At 44.9% G+C, this 23,104-nt stretch overlaps 1 protein-coding gene across 1 annotated transcript in view; it reads left to right on the top strand.

Moving 5' to 3' along the window:
• LOC141060144 (uncharacterized) overlaps nt 1-23,104 on the top strand; it is a 220,947-nt gene that overhangs the window by 195,114 nt on the left and 2,729 nt on the right. Inside the window, 1 exon segment of the mRNA XM_073556423.1 lies at nt 20,121-20,134. Coding sequence (XP_073412524.1) covers nt 20,121-20,134 — 14 coding nt within the window.

The following is a 23,104-nucleotide window of genomic DNA, read 5'->3' as shown; positions in this document are numbered from 1 at the left end:
TACACTATATATACACAGCTCTACACTATATACACACAGCTCTACACTATATACACAGCTCTACACTATATATACACACAGCTCTACACTATATACACAGCTCTACACTATATACACACAGCTCTACACTATATATACACACAGCTCTACACTATATAGACACAGCTCTACACTATATACACACAGCCCTACACTATATACACACAGCTCTACACTATATACACACAGCTCTACACTATATACACACAGCTCTACACTGTATACACAGAGCTCTACACTGTATACACACAGCTCTACACTGTATACATAGAGCTCTACACTATATACACAGCTCTACACTATATACACTCAGCTCTACACTATATACACACAGCTCTACACTATATACACACAGCTCTACACTATATACACACAGCTCTACACTATATACACAGCTCTACACTATATATACAGACAGCTCTACACTATATTTACACACAGCTCTACACTATATCCACAGCTCTACACTATATACACACAGCTCTACACTATATACACAGCTCTACACTATTTATACACACAGCTCTACACTATATACACACAGCTCTACACTATATACACAGCTCTACACTATATACACACAGCTCTACACTATATATACAGACAGCTCTACAGTATATTTACACACAGCTCTACACTATATACACACAGCTCTACACTATATACACAGCTCTACACTATATACACACAGCTCTACACTATATATACAGACAGCTCTACAGTATATTTACACACAGCTCTACACTATATACACACAGCTCTACACTATATACACAGCTCTACACTATATACACTCAGCTCTACACTATATACACACAGCTCTACACTATATACACAGCTCTACACTGTATACACACAGCTCTACACTATATACACAGCTCTACACTATATACACAGCTCTACACTATATACACAGCTCTACACTATATACACAGCTCTACACTATATACACACAGCTCTGCACTATATACACACAGCTCTACACTATATACACACAGCTCTACACTATATACACACAGCTCTACACTATATACACACAGCTCTACACTATATACACACAGCTCTACACTATATATACACAGCTCTACACTATATACACACAGCTCTACACTATATATACACAGCTCTACACTATATACACACAGCTCTACACTATACACAGCTCTACACTATATATACACACAGCTCTATACTATATACACACAGCTCTATACTATATACACACAGCTCTACACTATATATACACACAGCTCTATACTATATACACACAGCTCTATACTATATACACACAGCTCTACACTATATATATAGAGGTCTACACTATATACACACAGCTCTACACTATATACACACAGCTCTACACTATATACACACAGCTCTACACTATATACACACACAGCTCTACACTATATACACACAGCTCTACACTATATATACAGAGGTCTACACTATATACACACAGCTCTACACTATATATACAGAGGTCTACACTATATACACACAGCTCTACACTATATACACACAGCTCTACGCTATATACACATCTCTACACTATATACACACAACTCTACACTATATCCACAGCTCTACACTATATATACACAGCTCTACGCTATATACACATCTCTACACTATATACACACACACAGCTCTACACTATATACACACAGCTCTACACTATATACACACAGCTCTACACTATATACACACAGCTCTACACTATATACACAGCTCTACACTATATACACAGCTCTACACTTTTTATACACACAGCTCTACACTATATACACACAGCTCTACGCTATATACACATCTCTACACTATATACACACACAGCTCTACACTATATACACAGCTCTACACTATATATACACAGCTCTACACTATATCCACAGCTCTACACTATATATACACAGCTCTACGCTATATACACATCTCTACACTATATAAACACACACAGCTCTACACTATATATACACAGCTCTACACTATATACACACAGCTCTACACTATATACACAGCTCTACACTATATACACAGCTCTACACTATACACACAGCTCTACACTATATACACACAGCTCTACACTACATATACAGACAGCTCTACACTATATATACACACAGCTCTACACTGTATACATAGAGCTCTCCACTATATACACTCAGCTCTACACTATATACACAGCTCTACACTGTATATACACAGCTCTACACTATATACACACAGCTCTACACTATATACACAGCTCTACACTGTATACACACAGCTCTACACTATATACACAGCTCTACACTATATACACACAGCTCTACACTATATACACACAGCTCTACACTATATACACACAGCTCTACACTATATACACACAGCTCTACACTATATATACACAGCTCTACACTATATACACACAGCTCTATACTATATACACACAGCTCTACACTATATATACAGAGGTCTACACTATATACACACAGCTCTACACTATATACACAGCTCTACACTATATACACAGCTCTACACTATATATACACAGCTCTACACTATATATACACAGCTCTATACTATATACACACAGCTCTATACTATATACACACAGCTCTACACTATATATACAGAGGTCTACACTATATACACACAGCTCTATACTATATACACACAGCTCTACACTATATATACAGAGGTCTACACTATATACACACAGCTCTACACTATATACACAGCTCTACACTATATACACAGCTCTACACTATATATACACAGCTCTACACTATATACACAGCTCTATACTATATACACACAGCTCTACACTATATATACACAGCTCTACACTATATACACACAGCTCTATACTATATACACACAGCTCTACACTATATATACAGAGGTCTACACTATATACACACAACTCTACACTATATACACAGCTCTACACTATATACACAGCTCTACACTATATACACAGCTCTACACTATATATACACAGCTCTACACTATATATACACAGCTCTACACTATATACACAGCTCTATACTATATACACACAGCTCTACACTATATATACAGAGGTCTACACTATATACACACAGCTCTACACTATATACACAGCTCTACACTATATACACAGCTCTACACTATATACACACAGCTCTATACTATATACACACAGCTCTACACTATATATACAGAGGTCTACACTATATACACACAGCTCTACACTATATACACAGCTCTACACTATATACACAGCTCTACACTATATATACACAGCTCTACACTATATATACACAGCTCTACACTATATACACACAACTCTACACTATATACACAGCTCTACACGATATACACAGCTCTACACTATATACACAGCTCTACACTATATCCACACACAGCTCTACACTATATCCACAGCTCTACACTATATACACAGCTCTACACTATATACACACAACTCTACACTATATATACAGAGGTCTACACTATATACACACAGCTCTACACTATATATACAGATGTCTACACTATATACACACAGCTCTACACTATATACACAGCTCTACACTATATACACAGCTCTACACTATATATACACAGCTCTACACTATATACACACAACTCTACACTATATACACAGCTCTACACGATATACACAGCTCTACACTATATACACAGCTCTACACTATATCCACACACAGCTCTACACTATATCCACAGCTCTACACTATATACACAGCTCTACACTATATACACACAACTCTACACTATATACACAGCTCTACATGATATACACAGCTCTACGCTATATACACATCTCTACACTATATACACACACAGCTCTACACTATATCCACAGCTCTACACTATATACACAGCTCTACACTATATACACACAGCTCTACACTATATACACACAGCTCTACACTATATACACACAGCTCTACACTATATATACACACAGCTCTACACTATATTTACACACAGCTCTACACTATATACACAGCTCTACACTGTATACACACAGCTCTACACTATATACACAGCTCTCCTCTATATACACTCAGCTCTACACTATATACACACAGCTCTACACTATATACACAGCTCTACACTGTATACACACAGCTCTACACTATATACACAGCTCTACACTATATACACAGCTCTACACTATATACACACAGCTCTACACTATATATACACACAGCTCTACACTATATTTACACACAGCTCTACACTGTATACATAGAGCTCTCCTCTATATACACTCAGCTCTACACTATATACACACAGCTCTACACTATATACACAGCTCTACACTGTATACACACAGCTCTACACTATATACACAGCTCTACACTATATATACACAGCTCTACACTATATATACACAGCTCTACACTATATATACACAGCTCTACACTATATACACACAGCTCTACACTATATATAAACAGCTCTATACTATATACACACAGCTCTACACTATATATACACACAGCTCTATACTATATACACACAGCTCTACACTATATACACACAGCTCTACACTATATATACAGAGGTCTACACTATATACACACAGCTCTACACTATATATACAGAGGTCTACACTATATACACACAGCTCTACACTATATACACACACAGCTCTACACTATATACACACAGCTCTACACTATATATACAGAGGTCTACACTATATACACACAGCTCTACACTATATATACAGATGTCTACACTATATACACACAGCTCTACGCTATATACACATCTCTACACTATATACACACACAGCTCTACACTATATACACACAGCTCTACACTATATCCACAGCTCTACACTATATATACACAGCTCTACGCTATATACACATCTCTACACTATATACACACAGCTCTACACTATATACACACAGCTCTACACTATATATACACAGCTCTACACTATATACACACAGCTCTACACTATATACACAGCTCTACACTATATACACAGCTCTACACTATATACACAGCTCTACACTATATACACACAGCTCTACGCTATATACACATCTCTACACTATATACACACACAGCTCTACACTATATCCACAGCTCTACACTATATATACACAGCTCTACACTATATACACACAGCTCTACGCTATATACACATCTCTACACTATATACACACACACAGCTCTACACTATATATACACAGCTCTACACTATATACACACAGCTCTACACTATATACACAGCTCTACACTATTTATACACACAGCTCTACACTATATACACACAGCTCTACACTATATACACACAGCTCTACACTATATATACAGACAGCTCTACACTATATATACACACAGCTCTACACTATATACACACAGCTCTACACTGTATACATAGAGCTCTCCACTATATACACACAGCTCTACACTATATACACAGCTCTACACTGTATATACACAGCTCTACACTATGTACACACAGCTCTACACTGCATATACACAGCTCTACACTGTATACACACAGCTCTACACTGTATACACACAGCTCTACACTATATACACAGCTCTACACTATATACACACAGCTCTACACTATATACACACAGCTCTACACTATATACACAGCTCTACACTATATATACACAGCTCTACACTATATACACACAGCTTTATACTATATACACAGCTCTACACTATATGTACACACAGCTCTACACTATATATACACAGCTCTATACTATATACACACAGCTCTACACTATATACACACAGCTCTACACTATATACACACAGCTCTACACTATATACACACAGCTCTACCCTATATATACACAGCTCTACACTATATACACACAGCTCTACACTATATACACACAGCTCTACACTATATACACAGCTCTACACTATATATACACAGCTCTACACTATATACACACAGCTTTATACTATATACACAGCTCTACACTATATGTACACACAGCTCTACACTATATGTACACACAGCTCTACACTATATATACACAGCTCTATACTATATACACACAGCTCTACACTATATACACACAGCTCTACACTATATACACACAGCTCTACACTATATACACACAGCTCTACCCTATATATACACAGCTCTACACTATATACACACAGCTCTACACTATATACACACAGCTCTATACTATATACACACAGCTCTACACTATATACACAGCTCTACACTATATACAGTATACACACAGCTCTACACTATATATACACAGCTCTACACTATATACACAGCTCTATACTATATACACACAGCTCTACACTATATATACACAGCTCTACACTATATACACACAGCTCTATACTATATACACACAGCTCTACACTATATACACAGCTCTACACTATATACAAACAGCTCTACACTATATATACACACAGCTCTACACTATATATACACACAATTCTATACTATATACACAGCTCTACACTACAGTGGGTTCAGAAAGTATTCAGACCCCTTTAAATTTTTCACTCTTTGTTTCATTGCAGCCATTTGGTAAATTCAAAAAAGTTCATTTTTCTCTCATTAATGGACACTCTGCACCTCATCTTGATTGAAAAATAACAGAAATGTAGAAATTTTTGCAAATTTATTAAAAAAGAAAACCTGAAATCTCACATGGTCATAAGTATTCTGACCCTTTGCTCACTATTGAGGAGAAGCCATTCTTCTTTGCAGATCCTCTCCAGTTCCGTCAGGTTGGATGGTGAACGTTGGTGGACAGCCATTTTCAGGTCTCTCCAGAGATGCTCAGGTGGGTTTAGGTCAGGGCTCTGGCTGGGCCAGTCAAGAATGGTCACAGAGTTGTTGTGAAGCCGCTCCTTTGTTATTGTAGCTGTGTGCTTAGGGTCATTGTCTTGTTGGAAGGTGAACCTTCGGCCAAGTCTGAGGTCCAGAGCACTCTGGAAGAGGTTTTCATCCAGGATATCTCTGTACCTGGCCGCGTTCATGTTTCCTTCAATTGCAGTTGTATTTTCCTCGAATAGACGATGGTCCTCTCCATCAGTGACCCCCCGAGGATGGAGCAGGGCAGAGACCACATGGCGGCTCGGATATTAGACCTCACTCTGGAGATAATCTACTGGATCACTGGAGAGGTGAGAGCTTCACATCACATCCCTCTGATCTCTAGGAATAAAGCAGGGAAATGACGGGAAAGGTGAAGGATTCTTGGCCTCTGTGTAGTGATCGGCGTCTCCCCATACACAGGATCATACAGTAGTGAAGACGTCGTCTGGGGAGTGTGTGACCCCCCGTGTGTCAGGAGGGCGGAGCAGGACCCCGAGTGACATCACCGAGCCTCCACCTCATTCACTGATAAATGAGCAGAAGATCCTAGAACTGACCAATAGGATCACTGAGCTGCTGAGCGGAGAGGTGAGCGCTGCCGGGAATGCTGGGACATTATACAGTAACGCCGGGGGAGGGGTCTGCTAATGACGGGTCATTGTGTGTGTCAGGTTCCTATAAGGTGTCAGGACGTCACCGTCTATTTCTCCATGGAGGAGTGGGAGTATATAGAAGGACACAAGGATCTGTACAAGGACGCCATGATGGAGGATCACCGGTCCATCACATCTCCGGGTAAGAGGAGACCTTCCTGGGGTGTAGAGAACAGGTCTGAGAGTCGTCTAGATTCCCCATCATCTGCTCATCACATATAGACAATGTATTCAGTCACTGCGGTTATTTCCTATAGATGGATCCAGTCCGAGAAATCCCCCGGAGAGATGTCCCAGTCCTGTATATTCCCAGGATCGGCCAGAGAAGGAGGAAAATGTCCCCCGGGATCATCAGGTAGATGAGAGATTTCTGTACATTCTCTATAGATTGATGTAATGAGGTTTCTCTTAATCTCTGGCCGCCATGCCGAGTACTGGAGGCTCCAGCAGATCCTGTTATTGTTGGTTATTTTCGGTATAAATGGTTACTCTGTCGCCTCATTGGGGGACACAGGACCTTGGGTGTTATGCTTTCTGTCCACTAGGAGGCGACACTATGCTTAATCTGAAAAAGATTTGGCTCTAGCTCCTCCTCCACAGTATACACCCCTGGGCGGCATCCGCCTTACCTCAGTTTTTGCTTAGTGTCGCAAGGAGGCACACCTAAGAAGATTCTTCTTGATACAAATGAAGAAAAGAGGGTCTCTCTGAGACTCCAGGCATGGCTCCCTCCTTGGTCCTCTTTTTAGCGGTACCTGGTTGAGCTAGAGATGGCTCTTCCCCATGTCGCTCCCTTCCCAGCCCTTCGGGTGCATGGTTCGAGGTCGAGAACCCCCCTCCTTCCCCAGGCCCTGGGCCTTTTGGGTTGAGGCTGAGGTGAGGAAGAATTCCTCCTGATGGCGGTGAAGCGCCCTCCCTAACCCCCTCTAGGGATGTTAGGTTGAGACGCCGCAGGTAGGAGCTGCGTTCGCAGCACTAACTTTATTGTAGCCCCAGCACTGCTGTGGTCTGCTATGGGGCCGGGGGCTGTCATATTTGGGCCACAGTATGCAGGGATTCCTGTCCCTGCGGCAGCGTCAGCCCCCTAAAGGGGTCAAAAAGACCCTTCACAGGGCTGCGCTGCGTATATAGGGGCGTCTGGGCGATATGGCACTCATCCGGGGGGGGATTTGGTTCGTTTTCCGCCCCCCTCCGGACTACCGCGCCGCTCTGGAGCCCTTCCCGGGCAGGATTTTTTACTTTAGACCGCGGCTTCGGCCTAAGCCGAAGCCGCCGCCCTTGTTACCGCCCCCGGCCTGCCCCCCTGGATGATGATAATGACACTGCACAGCGTCATACAGGGGGCGGATCGAGCCAGGAAGGCGCGGTTTTACCTGTCTGCGCGCCCTTTTTTCTGCTCTCCGCCCCTCCTCCCTCCCACCTTTTTACCTCAGGGAAGAGAGCAGCGCTGCTATATTGCTCAAGAACACTGCACAGTCTCCAAGGGGCGCAGAACCGAAGTTTTTCTGCTGGCACCGGATCTAGGAGCACACCGGTGGGGTAAGGCACAGCAGGATAATATCCCTATAGGTTCCCTATAGCGCTCCTCTGCATAGCCACCCCTGTAAGGTTTTTGGTCATATAATAACCTGCCGGCACTCATTGCACTATGTCGGTCTCCAGGTCCGAAGGAAAAAAAAACAAAAAACAGGTTTATCTGCTGTTACGCAGTCTGTTCAGCCTGCAAAGCCAATCTTCCCAGTGGCAACATGCACCCGTACTGCTAGAGTTGTTCCCAAAATGCTGGGTCAGTGCCCCAAGAGGCTCCTGTCACTGTTTCAACTCCACTGACATGCCGGTATGGGCCACATCTATGTCACAGTCCATAGATACGCTGACTTCCACATTGCTTCAGGCTATGCAGGGTCATATCCCAGCGGACAGGCAGTCCCTGGCAATGCTAGTAGTGAACGGTCCCATAGGTCACGTTCAGCTACGTCCTCCCATGGCTCACAGTCGTCCCGCTCTAGGCAGAGACACCGTAATTCTAGGTCTCCTAGACCGTCTCATTCCAGAGACGGGCGCAGCAGATCTCCACAGAGATCTTCGGGCATGGAAAAGCGGCGGTCCAGATCTCCCTCCAGGCAACGCCTCAGCGATGCGCAGGATTCAGAGGGCATCTGTGACTCCGAATCAGATAAGGAAACATAGGAGTCTCAGGCTCCTTGTCCTCCTAGCAATACAGCGCTAGTTGAGGACATTATCACTTCTATTCATCGGGTGCTGGTTTTATCCGATGCTCCCCAAGAACCCCCAAAACATAAGATCTGTTTTGAGGGGTCCCTGAAGTCCCTAAAGTTTTTTTCTGATCACCCAAGCTTTCAGGACATCCTTGATAAGCATTTTTCGCAGCCTGCCAAAAAATTCGCCAACCGTAAATATTGAGGCTAGATACCCTTTTTTCTCAAAAAGACCAAGAAGTGGACAGATCCACTGGGAATCGATCCCCCTATCTCTAGGCTTGCAGCACAGTCTCTCCTCTCACTGCCAGATAGCTCAACCCTGAAGGATACAGCAGATCAGCAGGTTGAGCGCATGGCTCGTTCAATTTTTGAGGCTGCAGGAGCCTCCCTAGCTCCCGCGTTCACCTCAACGTGGGCAGCCACGGCCATTCTGGAATGGGCCAAAAGATTGCAGGAGAGCCTCCAAGAGTCTGCTCCTCAGATGTTCGATCAACTAGTTCAGATAATGGTGGTGGCAGATTACATACGCCTTGCAGCTTTTGATTCTGCAAGAGGCGTAGCAGGTATAGCAGCGAATGTAATTACAATCAGACGTATCCTCTGGCTGTGAGAATGGGAAGCGGACGCGTCTTCAAACAAGTCTCTTACGGATCTCCCGTACGTCAGTGGGAGATTTTTTCGGGGAAAAATTAGACAAAATGATTTCCAATGCCACGGGGGGTAAGAGTACCTTTCTTCCCCAACCGCAACCTAAACGTACGTTTAAGCGACGTAACCAGGCTAGGTTCCGGTCTTTTCGGAACTCCTCAGGCTAGGCCGCTTCACGTCCTTCACAGAATTACAACCGTTCCCCCTCGCAGGGACAACCAAAGGACAGCACAGAGGACGGACAAGAATTGGCGGTCAACATCAGGCCAGGCAAAGCCCAAAGGAGGGAAATTCCAGAATTTCTCCTCGTCATGACTCACGAAATACGGAAGACACCCCACCTGTAGGCGGTCGACTTTTAATCTTTCAGCAAGTCTGGCTGCCTATTACAGAGGACAGGTGGGTCAAGGAAATAGTGTCTCTCTCTCCTTCAAGCAGGAGTCATAATACGGGTTCCCGAAAACGAGAGATTCCGAGGACTCTACTACAACCTATTCGTGGTTCCCAAAAAGGGAGGCAGCGTTCGGCCAATTCCTGGACCTAAAGCAACTCAAAAAGTTTGTAAGAGTTCGGCAGTTTCGCATGGAGTCCCTTCGATCCATCATTGCAGCTATGGAACAGGGAGAATATTTCGCCTCCATAGACATACAAGATGCATACCTGCACATCCCTATTGCGCCTGCTCATCAAAGATCTCTCAGGTTCACAATAGAGCAGAATCAGTACTAGTTCGTGGCTTTGCCTTTCGGATTAGCCACGGCTCCCAGAACATTCACCAAGGTTATGGCAGCCACCATGGATGTCCTACACTCCAGAGGCATAGTGGTCGTCCCATATCTGGATGATCTACTCATCAAGGCACCTACTGTCAAAGACTGCGAAGACAGCGTCTCGATCACGATCAACACACTAACTCGTCTAGGCTGGCTAGTCAACTTTAAGAAGTCGTCAACTACTCCCGAGTCAGTCACTGATCTTCCTAGGGATCCTATTCGATACCTCCAGGGGTCTGGTACACCTTCCCAAGGACAAGGTACAAGCTATCCGCTGTGCAGTTCACATGTTAATCCACATACCTTGCCGATCTCTTCGGTTTGCCAGGAGACTCCTTAGCAGGATGGCAGCAGCAATGGAGGTGGTACCATTTGCCCAGTTCCACCTCAGACCTCTTCAACTAGCCATTCTCAGATCCTGGGACAGGAACCCTTTCTCCCTCGAAAGGGAGTTCCGACTGACGGAGTCAACCAGGAAATCACGGTACTGGTGGCTCAAACCACCCGTACTGGCCAAAGGAAAATCCTTTCTTCCCAGTCGATGGAAAGTCCTGACCACCGACGCGAGTCTAACAGGATGGGGTGCAGTGCACCTACATCACAGGGCACGTGGTCTCCAATAGAAGCGACCATGCCCATTAACATTCTGGAGATTCGAGCTATCTTCCTGGCGCTAAAAGTTTTTTGCCATCTGCTGAAGGCCTCTCACATCAGAGTGCAGTCGGACAATGCCACGGCAGTGGCATATGTGAACCACCAAGGTGGGACTCGCAGTGCCCAGGGAATGAGAGAAGTGGCACGTCTCCTTCGCTGGGCAGAAAACAAGAAATCAGTACTCTCAGTGGTCCACAGTCCGGGTGTGGACAACTGGGAAGCCGACTACCTCATCAGACAGGAAATGGACTCGGGGGAGTGGTCTCTCCATCCCAAAATCTTTCGTCGGATCTGTTATCGCTGGGGGACTCCGGACGTGGACCTAATCGCATCTCATCTCAATGCCAAGGTCTCCAATTTCATGGCAAGGACACGCGATCCGAGGTTGCTCGGGGCAGATGCCCTGGTTCAGGACTGGACTCAGTTCCAGCTTCTGTACATTTTCCCACCTCTTCCCCTGATGGCCAGAGTTATGAGGAAGATCAAACAGGAAGGAGTTCCGACCATCCTAATTGCGCCGGACTGGCCCAGACGTACATGGTACGCCGACATCATTCAGCTTACAGCAGTCACCCCTTGGCGTCTTCCAGACCGTTCCGATCCCCTGTCTCACGGCCCGTTCTACCACCAGAATTTAGGGACTCTCAATTTGACGGCGTGGCCCTTGAAACCTGGGTTTTAACCCAGGCAGGTTTTGCTCCAGACGTCATTAGAACCATGATCAGGGCACGGAAACCAGCTTCCGCCAAGGTTTATTATCGTGCCTGGAAAACGTATTTTACTTGGTGCGACTCTCGCGGGCGAATTCCGTTCCCTTCCTCTCTTCCGAAAGTTCTTGGTTTCCTTCAATCAGGTCTGGACGCCGGCCTATCCTTAGGATCGCTTAACGGTCAGGTGTCAGCGCTTTCAGTGCTCTTTCAGAAGCGTATTGCTAACAAACCGCAAGTCAGGACGTTTCTTCAGGGAGTCTCCAGATTGGTCCCTCCTTACAGACGTCCACTGGATACGTGGGACCTTAATTTGGTCCTAACTGTTCTACAGGCACCTCCTTTTCAACCTCTTAAGGAAGTTCCACTTCGAGTTTTATCACAAAAGGTGGTCTTCCTCGTGGCAATCACCTCGCTACGCAGGGTGTCTGAGCTTATCGTAAAAATGAAAGACAGCAAAATGTGCTGGAGTGGGTTATCAAAATCATAGTGATTTAGATGTGTTGGTAATCACAACCAAGATTCCAGCACATGAATGGATAGTGCAGAACACACTGCATATAACCATAGCAACTGACGAAAAGCAGTGAAAAAGTCCTCATATCACAAGGTAAAGTGCAAAGTAGGTTTTTATTGAAAGGTGAAACAAACAGAACATGGCTAAAAAGTGACATTGGTGGGAAAAGAAAGGCCGGGTAGCAATGGCAGCTCCAAATAAATAGTCATGAGAAATGCATGAACATTGTGAAGTGTCTAAATGTCTAAACATAAAAAGTGCTTGCCCATGAACGTGACCATAGCTACAGGGAAAGAAATCCCTAAATGAATGATGACAGGCAAAAACATACAATATGGTAATCAAGAGGACACTTACACAAGAAGGAGCAGCAAGGGAGACCACAGCCGTACCCCAACGTGCGTTTCGGCGATAATGCCTTCCTCAGGGGGCATGTGTTACTGCTGACAGAGGCCCATTATATAGGGGAAGTGAAAGTGAAAGTACAAATCGTGCCCAGGATCAAGACACACCCACCCATCGATCACAGCTAATGCAGACAAATCACAAGGGATGGTTGAAAGTGGAAGCACCAATCACGTCCAAGCACTGGACACACCCACCATCCCAGCAGATGACCACCGCTGACGTAGACAAACCACGGGGCCCCGTGCAGTCAAACGTCAGACGGTGGGCAGGAGGGAGGAGGGTAATGTCACGTGGTCCGTGACGCAATCGGCGCATGCGCAGTACAGACAGAGTCGACAGTGGCCATTTTGGAAAGGGGAAAAATGTAAGGGCAAAGCTGGAATCAGCGCCAGCATATAATTAAAGTAGTATATAGCGGCCAATATAAAGATAGACATAGGGGAAGCCAAAGCAGGATAGATATCATACAGAGTAAAGGCAACCAATGGATAGATGAATATATATATATCTGTATCTCTCTCTCTTACGGTACTATAATGTATGCATGAGACAAGTAAATGAGAGAGAATGATAACAATAATAATACAAAAAAGTTAAATTAAAAGGAGTCCATACAAGAACATAACTACACATGAACCAAATCTGACTAGAAGAGGACATATTTACACAACATATTGTTGGCCCAAATGCAGAACCCAAAAAGGAATGTCCAGTGCAAAGATCAGGAAACCAAAGGTTGGGTGTGTAGTGAGGATCCGTTAGGCATCACATCCCCATGGAACAGGACTGAAATGTTCATCCACATGAGGGGCCGAGGGGCAGCAGAAACACGAAGTCACTATAATAAGAATAAAATAAATTAAAAACATGCTAAAAAACATACAAACCAATATCACATAATTGGATTATAGGAAAGGAGCAAAAGAGAGGCTCTCATTAAGGCCATGTGGGTGAACAGTCTTGAGTCGCCAGATCCACCGGGCTTCGAGCTGGCTGAGTCTTTTGGATAAACCCCCGCCTCGGACATCAATTTTGAGCGCATCAATACCTTTAACCTTCAATAGGGCAGCGTCACAGTCATGAAAATCAAAAAAATGACGTGGTATGGTTCTGAGGGTAGCGGGGTCATCATGTGTGCGTGCCGCTAGGATGCCCAGCACATGTTCCCTCACTCTTACTTTAAGTTGGCGTGTTGTGAGGCCGATGTAGATCAGGCCACAAGGGCAGGTGGCATAATATATGACATATCTAGTGGTACAAGTTATTCTCTGACGAATGTCATATGTAGTGGTACCACTAGAGTCACAAAAAGAGTTATCACGTATTATATTGGGACATGCCACACAACCACCACACGGGACACAGCCACCCCCAGGACTAAGTTTATCCAAGAAAGTCTGTGGTTTACGAGCAATGTAATGACTGGAGACCAAATGGTCTCTAGGATTCTTAGAGCGCCTAAAGGACATAGATGGTCTATGGGATAGAAATTGATTGATAATCGGGTCAACCCGAAGGATCGGCCAGGCTCTCTGTAAGGCCATACGTACCTGGTTGGACCTAGAGCTAAATGAAGTAACGAACCTAATAGTCCCATCTTTATTAGGGTGCTGGACAGATTCAGAGCGATATAAAAGATCATGGCGGGAAGCATACTTGGCCCTATTGAGGGCCCGCTTAATGGACCTGTGGCTATAGCCACATACCAGAAAACGTTGGCGCAGAATTTCAGCCTGCCTAAAAAAATCATCGTCCGTGGAGCAGATCCTACGGAGACGTAGGAACTGCCCCACGGGAACGGCATGAATAATGTGAATCGGATGGCTAGAACTAGCATGTAACAAAGAGTTAGTGGCGGTTGCCTTCCTGAAGATGTCCGTCTGCAGGACCCCAGCGCGGTCCCTCTAAATAGTAACATCTAAAAAATCAAGGGACTCCCCACTATATGAAAACGTATACTTATGACAATATTTCCCTTGGGGAGAGATGTAGGCTGAGAGCACTTCAAAATATACCTGGGGTTCTTATTAAACCTGCTGACAAGGGTGGTAATGTCGTCCTGTGGCCGGTAGACATGTACGAGAAGGAGGTATCTAGACAACTGAATAACATCGTCTGTTATAAGAAATTAACATATAACCCTCTCTCTGCCTACTCCGCCATGTTGGAGACTATTCTTAAAAATGCTACACAGGACGACATTATCACTAAAGAGCTACATAATGCTCTTATTGTACCCGAACCCAAAGTCCCCACCCTATATCTTCTCCCCAAGATTCATAAGAGCTCCTCTGTTCCACCCGGGCGGCCTATTGTCTCGGGACGGGGGAACTTTTTGGAAAATGTTAATAAATGGATTGATTTCCACCTGCAGCCCCTTGTCACTAGCCTTCCCTCCTTTCTTCGTGATACAGGTGATCTATTGCGCAGGGTCGACGGGTTGTGCCTTGGGGGTGATACTCTTTTAGTCTCGGCGGATGTAGAATCCCTATATACCAATATCAAACACACTGATGGCCTTAAGGCGGTCAAATACTTTTTAAGTACTTCCAACCTTAGTCCAGGTTTAAGGGACCTCCTGCTGAGACTACTTGAGTTCACCCTCACTCACAATTTCTTTGTCTTTAAGGGGTCCTTCTACCTACAGCTCCAGGGGACCGCGATGGGTGCGGCCTATGCGCCCTCCTATGCGGGTCTTTTCCTGGGGCTGTGGGAGAGGGACCTCTTCATGTCAGACGAAGGTCTCTCAATGTGCCGTGTCCCTTTGTGGACGCGGTACATTGATGATATTTTCTTCGTCTGGCATGGCACACCCGCCGACCTTGAACAACTTATTACTCTCTTAAATGGCAACGATCTGAATATCCATCTAACGTTTTCATATAGTGGGGAGTCCCTTGATTTTTTAGATGTTACTATTAAGAGGGACCGCGCTGGGGTCCTGCAGACGGACATCTTCAGGAAGGCAACCGCCACTAACTCTTTGTTACATGCTAGTTCTAGCCATCCGAAGCACATTATTCGTGCCGTTCCCGTGGGGCAGTTCCTACGTCTCCGTAGGATCTGCTCCACGGACGATGATTTTTTTAGGCAGGCTGAAATTCTGCGCCAACGTTTTCTGGTACGTGGCTATAGCCACAGGTCCATTAAGCGGGCCCTCAATAGGGCCAAGTATGCTTCCCGCCATGATCTTTTATATCGCTCTGAATCTGTCCAGCACCCTAATAAAGATGGGACTATTAGGTTCGTTACTACATTTAGCTCTAGGTCCAACCAGGTACGTATGGCCTTACAGAGAGCCTGGCCGATCCTTCGGGTTGACCCGATTATCAATCAATTTCTATCCCATAGACCATCTATGTCCTTTAGGCGCTCTAAGAATCCTAGAGACCATTTGGTCTCCAGTCATTACATTGCTCGTAAACCACAGACTTTCTTGGATAAACTTAGTCCTGGGGGTGGCTGTGTCCCGTGTGGTGGTTGTGTGGCATGTCCCAATATAATACGTGATAACTCTTTTTGTGACTCTAGTGGTACCACTACATATGACATTCGTCAGAGAATAACTTGTACCACTAGATATGTCATATATTATGCCACCTGCCCTTGTGGCCTGATCTACATCGGCCTCACAACACGCCAACTTAAAGTAAGAGTGAGGGAACATGTGCTGGGCATCCTAGCGGCACGCACACATGATGACCCCGCTACCCTCAGAACCATACCACGTCATTTTTTTGATTTTCATGACTGTGACGCTGCCCTATTGAAGGTTAAAGGTATTGATGCGCTCAAAATTGATGTCCGAGGCGGGGGTTTATCCAAAAGACTCAGCCAGCTCGAAGCCCGGTGGATCTGGCGACTCAAGACTGTTCACCCACATGGCCTTAATGAGAGCCTCTCTTTTGCTCCTTTCCTATAATCCAATTATGTGATATTGGTTTGTATGTTTTTTAGCATGTTTTTAATTTATTTTATTCTTATTATAGTGACTTCGTGTTTCTGCTGCCCCTCGGCCCCTCATGTGGATGAACATTTCAGTCCTGTTCCATGGGGATGTGATGCCTAACGGATCCTCACTACACACCCAACCTTTGGTTTCCTGATCTTTGCACTGGACATTCCTTTTTTGGTTCTGCATTTGGGCCAACAATATGTTGTGTAAATATGTCCTCTTCTAGTCAGATTTGGTTCATGTGTAGTTATGTTCTTGTATGGACTCCTTTTAATTTAACTTTTTTGTATTATTATTGTTATCATTCTCTCTCATTTACTTGTCTCATGCATACATTATAGTACCGTAAGAGAGAGAGATACAGATATATATATATTCATCTATCCATTGGTTGCCTTTACTCTGTATGATATCTATCCTGCTTTGGCTTCCCCTATGTCTATCTTTATATTGGCCGCTATATACTACTTTAATTATATGCTGGCGCTGATTCCAGCTTTGCCCTTACATTTTTCCCCTTTCCAAAATGGCCGCTGTCGACTCTGTCTGTACTGCGCATGCGCCGATTGCGTCACGGACCACGTGACATTACCCTCCTCCCTCCTGCCCACCGTCTGACGTTTGACTGCACGGGGCCCCGTGGTTTGTCTACGTCAGCGGTGGTCATCTGCTGGGATGGTGGGTGTGTCCAGTGCTTGGACGTGATTGGTGCTTCCACTTTCAACCATCCCTTGTGATTTGTCTGCATTAGCTGTGATCGATGGGTGGGTGTGTCTTGATCCTGGGCACGATTTGTACTTTCACTTTCACTTCCCCTATATAATGGGCCTCTGTCAGCAGTAACACATGCCCCCTGAGGAAGGCATTATCGCCGAAACGCGCGTTGGGGTACGGCTGTGGTCTCCCTTGCTGCTCCTTCTTGTGTAAGTGTCCCCTTGATTACCATATTGTATGTTTTTGCCTGTCATCATTCATTTAGGGATTTCTTTCCCTGTAGCTATGGTCACGTTCATGGGCAAACACTTTTTATGTTTAGACATTTAGACACTTCACAATGTTCATGCATTTCTCATGACTATTTATTTGGAGCTGCCATTGCTACCCGGCCTTTCTTTTCCCACCAATGTCACTTTTTAGCCATGTTCTGTTTGTTTCACCTTTCAATAAAAACCTACTTTGCACTTTACCTTGTGATATGAGGACTTTTTCACTGCTTTTCGTCAGTTGCTAGGTTGTCTGAGCTGTCAGCGCTCTCCTGCAAACAGCTTTTCCTATTCTTCCACCAGGACAAGGTGGTTCTCCGTACAGTTCCATCCTTCCTTCCAAAGGTTGCGTCTGATTTCCACCTCAATGAGGGCATCTCATTACCGACCCTTTGCCCGGCTTCGGTTCATAGAGTGGAGAGGGCCCTGCATACGCTTGACCTTGCCAGGGCATTGCGTATATGTGTGTCTAGAACTCCACCCTTCCGGAAGTCTGATTCCTTTTTTTCCTTCTTCCAGAAGGCATTCGCAAGGGTTTACCGGCTTCAAAAGCTACCCTTGCCAGGTGGATCAGGTCCACCATCCATGACGCCTACCGCCTAAACAATTCTCCTATTCCGGCCGGTATCACGGCACATTCCACACGGGCGGTAGGAGCTTCCTGGGCCATTCAACGCCAGGCTTCAGCACAACACGTGTGTAAAGCGACTACTTGGACTAGCTTACACACGTTTACAGAACAATACAGTGTGCATACTCAGTCCTCAGTGGAAGCGAGTCTGGGTAGACGGGTACTGCAGGCGGCAGTGTCCCAAGTCTAGGGACCTGTCAGCACAATATTCGTCCATTGCTTCCCACCCAGGGACTGCTTTGGGACGTCCCAAGGTCCTGTGTCCCCCAATGAGGCGACAGAGTAAAGGAGATTTTTGTGTACTCACCGTAAAATCTCTTTCTCTTAGCCTCTAATTGGGGGACACAGCTCCCACCCTGTTGCCCTTGCGGGCTGTTATTATGTTGGGTACTCATATTGTTCCTTGAGCTGTACAAGTAGCCTTTGTTTATAGGCTTGGTTATGTTGGATTTGTTATCTCCTCCTACTGCTTGGGTACAAAAACTGAGGTAAGGCGGATGCCGCCCAGGGGTGTATACTGTGGAGGAGGAGCCAGAGCCAAATCTTTTTCAGATTAAGCATAGTGTCGCCTCCTAGTGGACAGAAAGCATAACACCCAAGGTCCTGTGTCCCCCAATTGGAGGCTAAGAGAAAGAGATTTTACGGTGAGTACACAAAAATCTCCTTTTCCGCTTTATATAAGATTGTGTGACGCTTCCTGCTGTCAGGAAATTGAGATTCATTGCGGATAAATGTAAAGTTCTGCAATGTAGATGACAGATAACAGCACAATCTCGAGCAGTGATGAAAGACTTCTTTATTGTAAAAGCGGTGACCGTGCTGATTAACGTAAGAACTGTGTCTACTGAGCACAGTGTCCACCTTACAATAGACAAAGATCATGTCACACAGAGGATAATGGCAATATTTCAGTAGACGTGTACTTGTCTGAACGTCATTGCTGAGTGATCGCCATGCCAGGAGATATTTCTCATTTTAGGTTGGATGTGTTCATTTCTAGACATAAGATCATCTAGGGTTCCTATGTTCTCTTTCTCATGTGTTTAATGTTGGATTCTTTAGGAAAGTTCTGGTGGAACAACGAGTGGACTTCAGCATCAGACATCATCGTCAGTGACCGGTAAGAGCCACTCGGCAATCTTGTTTCTCTCTAAATGTCTTTATTACAGGGATCAGTGATGAGACATTCAGAAAGATGTCCTCATGGTGATTAGTATTACTACTATTGGCAGCAATTTATTTATTGACTGTCTGTCCACGACTCTAATATTATGTCGTCCTATCTTAAACTAAATTTTTGATTTTCGAAATTTCTTCTTTTATTCTCTGCTCATCAGGCTAACCCTGATATTTCCATCTCAGTATGTGAAGCGATCATGATCCCATCTCTGTTGTATTTCCGTTACTCCTGTTTTCCAATCACTCACTGTCATGATCCCACCTGGTACCACCAATATGTCACAGACCGGGGCACGTGACCTTTGGCTGCATACGGCTATCACAGGCACATGGTGGCTTATCATAGTTATCCCACCGCTGGCACCATGTGATAAAAAACAGCAAGCTAGTCTTGCCCTAACAATTTACCGCAGGGGGTGTTAATTTTGGTTATCCCACCACTGCCACAATATGTTACCAGCTGTCGGGATTTATGTATATCCCACTTCTGAGTTCCCCTTTGGAACTCGCAGCTCTCCGGTGCCCCCCCTTACCCTCAGGTCAGTCAGGGAACTACACCTGGGATAATTGGTCGCCGGATGGGCCGCTCACTGTAGACTGGCTGTTAGGCGCGCTGCAGCGAGGGAATTATAAATGCTCTGGCCGCAGCCACACAAAACCTTATAAAACCCTTCGGTCGCTGCCAGCTTCACCCACCCAACCGGGACCACACTTCGCTGCCACCAGCTAACGATTCTCTTAATCAATACTTTAATTAAGAGGGTCCATAGCAAACCCCAAATTAGTAGCGTAGTTACTTCAGGCACATGTACATTCACCCCAGAGCAAGGAGGCAGAACTAATAAATTTTATAGTTTATTCCCAAAAGATGGGCAGTGTTTACAGAAGATAAACAGGTTTTATGAAATGAGACAATAATATGTACAATGCAATTATAAAATAAAACAGGGTTAAGGAAGAAAACACTCACATGGTACTTAGATCATTCTGGCAAATCAGGCTGGGGGAAAGGAATGGGCCACACGTCGCCATGCATGATAGTGTGGCTGTGTATCTCGGGTTCCTTCAGTAGACTGACCTCCCGACTGAGTGAGTGTACTCTATAGTTCTGGATCATGACATCATAAAAGAGGCTGAGTTACTGGGGTCCTTCCCTTTTCTCTAAGTTGCAATTTTGTGTCATGATCCAAGATGGATCTGACAAGTAAATGGACAAAGTGAACTTTTTTTTCCTTTGTCTTGGTGCCAAAGTGGGTTGATTGCCCCCGGTGGTCATTAGAATTATTACACGTGGTGTCGTTTGTTCTAAGTTGCCCCGGTGGTGGTGAATGGTATTACACTTTAGTTTTAATGTGCACGTATTACAAATCAGGTGTGAGACTCTATAAAAGAGTTTCAGGTGTGTTTGATGATCGTTGGTGATATTGCTAGTTCGTCATTTGGGAAGCAAGCCTGGGTGATGAAGGAGCTGAATGAGAGTCCTGGGCAGCCCAGCCAGAAGGGTTGAGTCAGCTATGGTGTCTGCAGGGAGTGCTGGCATGGATTGGTGGAGTCCAACGATGTGGTCTGCAAGAAGGGCTGGCATGGCGTGGTGGAGTCACAGTTTATGGTGTCAGCAGGAAGTGCTTGCATGGCTTGGTGGAGTGGCGACTATGGTGAGAGTTGCACTCAGCATGCTGGACTTGGTTGCTGAAAACTGGACTCAAGCATGCTGGACTTATTAGCAGAAAAGTTGGACTCAAGCATGCTGGACTTTGTAGCAGAAGCTGGACTTATCTTTGGGACTCTGTTTACTGGGCAGCTGCAACTGGTGGTGGACTCTGCTCCAAGGCTGCACTATGGTGATGGATCCGGTTATGGTGATGGATCCTGTTGGAGGAGAAGATGCACGCAGGTGGTGGGCTCTGTTGCTAGGAGCGTACGCAACAGAGCAAAGCTAAGTGGTGTTCCCCCTGTATTGTCATTTTCCCATATGTGTGTTTAGTGCAGTGGTGGGATTAGTTTCCGCACCGACCAATTCCTTAGTGAGGGTTTAGGTGCAGGGCGAGTCAGGGTTTGAGGTATGCGTGCGTCGCCCGGTGCGGAACCGGCCTAGGGAACGTTAGGAGTGCAGGGACACTGGCTCAGGGGAGTACAGGAGGTCTCCATGTCCCTATTCCCTATCGCAGGGCCCACCATTGTTATTGTTACCCAGGTTTCCCCTTTATTATTTAAATTCGCCTTACTGGAGGCGGGGTTTCCAGACTACTGTATATGTAACGTGTATTACCTAAATTCGCCAGTTGGAGGCGGTGTATCCAGCTGCACGTTTTATTATTTAAATTCGCCCTACTGGAGGCGGTGTATCCAGGGTCACGCGTGTCATGGGTTCGCCTTGCGGTACTCGCTGCGTCCAGACACACGTGAGAGTGACATTTTGGTTCTGAAACCTTTTTGGCTATATAATTGGGCTTGAGAACCTAGTAAAATAATGGCAGACCTATCAGTCATTTTATATTGAAATTAGCTTTGTAATGACATCAAACACTAGCTGGTTATTCCGCTCTGTTCAGGAGAACTCCGTTTCTCTGGTTCTATTGATGCTAGAATTTAGCAAGAACCATTGTAGTGAAGCCTGATCGGAGCACGTCCCCATATGTCAGTTTCATATTTCTGTCACGGATGGGGTCCGAGGTAGGGCCATTTTACTATCTCCCATATAAATATCCGACCACATATGCTTAAACAAAAAGCAGTCTTTCTACTAGCTAATTAACATTCCTTGCAGTGAGGAGGAGAGGGGTGAGTCAGGAAAGAGCTGGTATAGTGTTACAGAGAGCTTGTGTGAAGCTGAGGGGGAGACAGGGGGGGTGAGTGGCTGCCAGTGAGAGAATACAAAGCTGCAGCTGTGACAGACTAAG

Source organism: Dendrobates tinctorius, unplaced genomic scaffold (genome assembly GCF_039654945.1).
Source record: "Dendrobates tinctorius isolate UK_male_01 unplaced genomic scaffold, ASM3965494v1 ptg000232l, whole genome shotgun sequence".
NCBI lineage: Eukaryota > Metazoa > Chordata > Amphibia > Anura > Dendrobatidae > Dendrobates > Dendrobates tinctorius.
This window is presented reverse-complemented; position numbering and strand designations above follow the sequence as displayed.